The sequence below is a fragment of the Narcine bancroftii genome, chromosome 7, assembly GCF_036971445.1.
Source record: "Narcine bancroftii isolate sNarBan1 chromosome 7, sNarBan1.hap1, whole genome shotgun sequence".
NCBI classification, from domain to species: domain Eukaryota; kingdom Metazoa; phylum Chordata; class Chondrichthyes; order Torpediniformes; family Narcinidae; genus Narcine; species Narcine bancroftii.
Window position 1 is genome coordinate 81,839,137 of NC_091475.1, and position 6,962 is coordinate 81,846,098.

At 43.8% G+C, this 6,962-nt stretch overlaps 1 protein-coding gene across 1 annotated transcript; it reads left to right on the forward strand.

The window, feature by feature from the left end:
* Positions 1–3,517: 3,517 nt before the first annotated feature.
* Positions 3,518–5,474, forward strand: LOC138739889 (G-protein coupled receptor 183-like). The gene has a single exon (XM_069892401.1). It carries the CDS (start codon positions 3,518–3,520, stop codon positions 4,580–4,582), a length of 1,065 nt encoding a protein of 354 aa, XP_069748502.1. The 3' UTR covers positions 4,583–5,474.
* Positions 5,475–6,962: the final 1,488 nt, after the last annotated feature.

A 6,962-nucleotide genomic window follows, 5' to 3' on the forward strand; every position in this document is an offset into this window, starting at 1 on the left:
GTGCAGCAGTCAGCAGGCGCACGTGGCTTAGATCGGGCCAAAGGCCAGTGTGGGTGCTTGGGATTGGAGGGGTGTGTGCAGTGGAGAAGATGAACAAGTGGATGGATGGATGTGGTGATAGCAATGTAAGTGTGAACTCATGTCATATTTCTGCACTGTGGTGTAGTTGATTGAAGAATAACCTGGATGACCTGTGAACTGATATATTTCAGCAAATTGGAAGACAAATGAAAAATCTCAGCTGGGTTCAAACCCTCCCTCTCTCCATAATGCTCTCTGGATTTGGAGCTACCTGCTCTTCCGTCTCTCGTTCCCTGAACCTCACTGGTTTTCAGTTTTTGGACAACTTCTGAGGCTCGAAACTTTGGAAATCCACCTCTTATGCTCACCAGCTCTCTACAGCTCATCCTTAACCCAAAAATCTAAGCACAATTTAAATTAGGGGTTTAGGAGTTGGGACTTTATTTTACAGCTGTACGTGTTGTTGGTTGGGCCACAGGTGGAGTATGGGGTGCAGTTCTGATCACCACCCTGTGGGAAAGTTTTGAGAGAGGGTGCAGACAGAATTCACAGGAACAATGCCTGGTCTGGAACAATTAGATAAACTGGGATCATTTTCTCTGGAGCAAAGAAGATAAAGGGGGTACCTTATCAATTTTTTTTAAATTGTGAAAGAAATAGCTAGGGAATGGAGTCAAAGTCTTTTCCCCAGGGTAGGGGAATCTAAAACTAGAGAGGGAAAGATATACTGGGGATCTGAGGGGCACGTTTCACTCAGGGGGTGGTGAACCTTTGAAAGGAGCTGGCATAGGAGGTAGTGGACACAGGTGCAGCTCAGTGTTGAAAAGAGATTTGGATAAGCACATGGGGGGAAAGGGGTTAGAGGAGATGGGCCAAATGCAAGCATGGGAGATTAGCATGAATAGTCATTTTGGCCAGCCTGTTTCCATTGCTCTTTAATTCTCTTGCAAAGCCTTTGCATTCTTTTTTATTCATGCTAAAGCTGCCATATGATGTTAATGATGTTGCATTTTCCAAAATTCAAATGTCATCCATCAACATGACACATATACTATTCAACAGTGATCAAAAGGTCGCGCGTGAGTGTTAAATCCTTTGCATAACACTCTCTACTCTCTCTAACCCATATGTACAGTTTTCTTTTATTCAGCTGCATTGTATACAAATGATAGAATTATAAGGCATAAATGGATGGACTGGGACAATTGACACAATTGGCACTTTTATATATTTGGTATATACATTTATGGTGAAATAAAATTGATGTAGCATTTTCATTAGAATTTTTAAAGTATTTCAGCTGATAAAGTATTCTGAAGTGCAATCATCATCGTGATGAAGGAACCATGGCATCCAATCTGTGGACAGCAGTAATAAGGATCAGACTGCTCGTTTTTACAACTGGGTTAAATCACAGCCCAGACAGCAGAAATAATTCCTCTGCATTAATCCAAAAAACATGATCTTTCCTATTCACCCGATCCCTGATTCGACACCTCATCCAGAGACTCAGTCCTTGAGTGCCAGCCTAGTGTTCATATTTTTGAAATGCATCTTTCAGTTCTAACTCTCTGACTGAAAATGCAAGACCTCTGCCAGACAGATACAAACACATATATATTTATCATAAAATTGTTGTACAGTACAAGGCAGCAGTAGCAACACTAATAGATTGAGAGCCATTATTTGTGATAAACTTGTTCAGGAGTCAAATAAAATGGTGACAGAAGGATTTGCTTACATTTTGCTAAGAGTGGAATTTCTTTCCTGCCTTTACCAGACTCCTGAACAAACCTCACCTCAATAAAATAATACTGCTTTGTTCTGTATCAACTGATCACCCTCTCTGTAACTTTCCACTCTGTATGGTGTCTTACTTGCTGTACTGTATATGAGATGTCTAGCTGGACTGCCCACAAAACAAATGTTCTCACTGCACCTGGTGTTAATAAACTTGAACTTGAAGCATGACAGATAGAGGCAGTATAGAGTCATGTTTCACTTCTCCCTGGTTCACCAATCCCACAGAGGCCCCTGTCCTGAACCTCCCACCCAGTCTGCCTTACGATGCCTTCTCCTACATTTCTCCAGCATCAATAAAGGGCATCAGCTTGAAATGCTGGGCATTATTTTTCTCCCACTGATCTGCTCCAGCAGTGTGTTTAGCCTCAGAATCCAACATCTGCAGTCTCCTGTGTCTTTGCAGGGCAATAGTTAACTATTAACCACTGCTGCCAGGCACTGCCTTTAACAATGGACTAAAATTGTTAAAGATAGCTTAAATGTTAAAGTTCTAGATTAAATTTGAAATATCGAAGCTATTTTTCAGAACAAGACCATTCCCATGTCACCTCTGCACCAATTTTTGTGGCCCCATTCTTTTGGTTATTGAACCTCATGCTATTAAGAAGAATTTTGCCATATTTATTATAATCAAAGTGTTGAAATCTTGTTATTAAACACTCTTGTAAAAGAGAAAATTCACTCAGGGCTTAATGAAGGATCTCACGCCCCCCACTGCCCCCCCTCCACTCCAACACATGCAGCTCGATCCACTAAGGTTTTGCACTTGCACCTACACCTCCTCCCTTACTACTCAATGGAGCCTCAAACAGTCCTCCATGTAAAGTAACATCATCTGTGAATCTGCAAAGGTTATTTACTGCATCCAGTGCTCCCCACATGGTTTTCCTCTACATTGGGGAGACTAGATGAAGACTGGGAGATCACTTCATGAAGCATCTTCATCCTGTCTGCTGCAACAGCAAAGACCTCTCAGGGGCCAACCCCATTAATTCCACACCAACATATCTGTCCCTTCTTAGCTTTACTCACTCCTACCCTCCCACCTTTATCCACCTATTTCCTCTTACCTGTTAGCCTTCCCTTTCCCTTCTTACCCCCTCCCTCACCTTTTTATTCAGGTGTCTGCCTGATTTTCAGCATTCCAGATGAAGGATTCAGTTCTGAAACATCAACTGCGTGACTTGCTGAGCACCTTTGTGTACTGCACCTGACCCCTGCCTCTGCAGATTTCCTCGTTTACCTCGATTACACCCCTTCAGCCTGAAAAGGACTAATTTATTCCAACTCTGTTTTCTATGTGACAACTATGTGACTACTTCCTCCAATACGTTGGGCTCTTTTTTTATGCACCAGCTTCTTATGTGGGACCTTGTGAAATGTCTTTAGGAAATCTAAGAACATTGCATCTCTAGGTTCCCCTCTATCAACTCTCCCTGCCACATCTTCAAAGAATTAACCTTCCCCAATGTAAGGAGATCAATCACAGCTTCTCTTCTTGGGGGAGAATAATCCCCACTTCAAAGACAATTCATCTGCGTGAAATCTTCTCCCAACCCTGTTCAATACTTCAATATCTGTACACCCCCTTACTAAAGCCCACACCATAAAAATTAAGCTTCTAAAATGGTTTTCTTTTGAATGAGGATAAATCTTGATGACTTTTATTTTGTTTCTTCAGATTCAAAGCCAAATGGATTCTGTTCCTTACACAGCCACCAATAGTTCCACCAACACGACCTGTGATGTGTACGTGCATCTTGAGGCAGCTAAAATCATTTTCGTTTTGTTTTACATCATTATTTGCATTGTTGGCTTATCAGGAAACATATTAGCCCTGTACATAACTATCCAGAAACATCTAAAGATTAACTCGACTACACTGTACTTAATCCACCTTGCAGTCTCTGACGCCCTCTTTACACTCGCCCTGCCATCTCGGATAGTCTACATTGTCAGAGGGTTTGACTGGCCATTGGGTGAGATATCATGCCGAATTTTTGCCGTCCTCTTCTACATCAATACTTACGTCAGCATCAATTTCATGACGTGGTTGAGCATTGACCGTTACATTGCCATTGTGCATCCTCTGCGATTTGCCAAGTTCCGCAAAGTTCAAAACGTCAGGTACATCTGTGCTGCAGTTTGGGTCTTCGTCTTCTTCCAGACCTCTCCGTTGCTCTTCATCCCAATGACAAAAGAGAACCATGGGTTGACAACCTGCATGGAGTACCCGAACTTTGAAACCAATCCCAACCTGCCCAAGCTGCTGCTTGGCGCCTGCCTCCTGGGATACTGCTTACCGGTTTCAATCATTATCTTCTGTTACTTTCGAGTCAATGTGAAACTCTGCAAGATTGCCAAAAAGAACCCTTTAACTGAGAAACGAGGCAGAAACAAAAAGGCGATCACCATGATCTTGATTGTCCTGTTGGCATTTCTGATCTGTTTCACGCCATATCACGCTACCATTATCCAGTACATGATCAGAAAGCTCGTTGCACCACAGGACTGCTGGCACAATCAGGCCTTTAAAATAAGCCTGCAGGTGTGTGTCTGCTTCATGAACCTCAACTGCTGCATCGATCCACTCATCTACTTCTTTGCCTTCAAAGGCTACAAAAAGAAGGTTCTGGAAATAATAAGGCATCACATCATGCTGTCTGCATTCACCTCTTCTAAGACCACCTCTGAACACACCAGCACTCATGCAACAATGAGTCAGGTCCAAGGTTCAGGATCAGGATCTATGAACTGACACCCAAGATAGCAACCTGTTGGCCAAGGGGAGGAAATGGACCAGGTTCTTGAAGGGGCATCTTGCGACTTCATGCCTTGTGCAATGAACATAATTAAATGAACTATCCTCATTCTTTCTTCCAAATGCAGACTCACTAGAGACATGTTACTCCCACACAGAATCCGACCCACATGTTGAATGGTTTCGTGGGGAGGACCTGGCTCAAGAGTCAGAAGGTTATTTGGTGAAGTTCCACCCAGTAATCCAAACAGCCTGGGGGAAAGGACTGAGGGATTATAATTCTGTCTGGGTGCAGTACTGAGGGTGGCAGGAAGAGCAGTACTGAGGAGTATCACTGTAGGAGAGGCAGTACTGAGGAGTGTCACCTTGGGAGGGGCATTACTGAGCCAATGCTGCATAGTTGAAAGGAGAGAGAACAAATCTCCAAATTCACATTTTGGAGAGAAGCTTTTCAGCTGGAGCTGCTGAAGGAAATTCCTCCCTAAGCCCCTTGCACCAAACTGAGACAACAGTCCCAGTAGCCAAATTTGCCCACATCAATCATTGCCTTTAGTTACCATGAATCCATCAAAGTTGGATTCAAAACTGCCAGCAGGTTACCTGAGATTTGCTGATTTGTCCCAGTTTCTTCCATTTTGTGTGTGCAGAAGTGTTTCCCAATCTCTGCACTGATATCCCAGGCCCTGTTGAGATGGCCCTTGGATGAAATTGTTCCTACCTTAAACAGCCGAATCGCAAGTAAGAACTTCACTCATTGATACATGTGGAGGCCTGAAATATGCATTTAATTGTCAATATTTCCCTTTTGCACCTGCAATATTTTATTGGTGTGGTTATTTTTATGAAAAAAGCAGCAGGAATGCTGGAGGCTTGAATTAGGACAAATGTAATGCTCAAATGATAAATATCTCAATTTATGCTGTTAGCAAGAGTGTCTTGTTGAAAACACAGTACTGGCACATTGTAGATTCTCTAAGACATGATTTTTGCTCGTGTTTGTTTCAAGGTTCATCGCCTCCCTCACCAACCCCACTTTTCATCGTGCACTGTGCATGCACGTGTCGGAAGATAATACGCTGCTTCTGTTAGTAAACAGCAAGAGCCACAAGTGTGCAATCAAATGGTGATGAAGACAAGTCAGGGATTCCCTCGCCCCCACCAGTCTCCGCATCCAACATATTATCCACTGCAATTTCCACCACCTACAACATTATCCCACCACCGGACACATCTTCCCCTCCCTTCTCCACTTTGCACAGGGATTGTGCCCTCTTTGGCCCACTTGTCAACTCATCCCTTCCCACCTATTGCCTCTTGTTGCCTATCCCTGTAACTGCGCTCACACCACCTCCCTCACCACCATTCGGGGCCCCAAACACTTCACTTGTGAATCTGTAGGGTCCATGTACTGCATCCGGTGCTCCTGATGTGGCCTCCTCTACATCGGGGAGTCTGGGTGCAGACTGTGAGATCGCTTTTTTGAGCGTCTTCCCACCTCCCAGTGGCCAACCATTTAATTCCACACACCACTGGCACACTGTAACATGCCTGTCCATGGCTTCATGTATTATCAAGTCGAAGCCACCCACAAATTAAAAGAACATCACCTTATATTCCATGTCGGCACCTCTCCAACCAGACGGCATCAATATTGACTTCTCCAATTTCCATTAAACCCTTCCACTGCCTCTCTTTCTTTCCCCACCTCTTCCCTTTTCTCTCTCTGAGCTACCCTTCTTAGACCTCTGCTCTCTCCCCCATCACTTTTAAGCTTATGTTTCTTCTACCCTCCCACCTAAAACCTCTTACCTGTTAGCTTGTGCTCTTTCCTCTTCTATCTTCCTGCTCTCCCCCCCTATCTCTTTATTGAGGCATCTTCCTAATTTTTCAGATATCCTGCGAAGGGTCCAGGCCTGAAATGTCGACCACCTTTTATTTCTTATGGATGCTTCATGATCTGCTGAGTTTCTCTCCAGCACTTTTACATCTTCAGATTCTCTTCTTTCCTTCCAGAAGATGAGTTGGAAGATCACTTCCCAGCTGCCACACTCCTTCCAGTTCATTTCCTTCTTTCAGAGAAGGTGAGTGTCACTGACAAAGCCAGCATTAATTGCCCATCCCTAACCACCACTTGAGAAGGTAGGGTTGAGATGTCTTCTTGAACCTCCCGGGGAGGTACCCCACTGTCCAGTGTTTAGGCGTGGTGATGATCCAGGGCCAGACTTGGAAGGGAACCTGCATGTGATAGTGTTTAACTTTGTTTATTTATTAGCCCATTGTAACAGTACAACCTGATGAAACAACGTTCTCTGGTCCACAGTGCAAAAACAGAGCCAACACTCAAAAAGAGACATCATGCATGCAGACAAATGATACA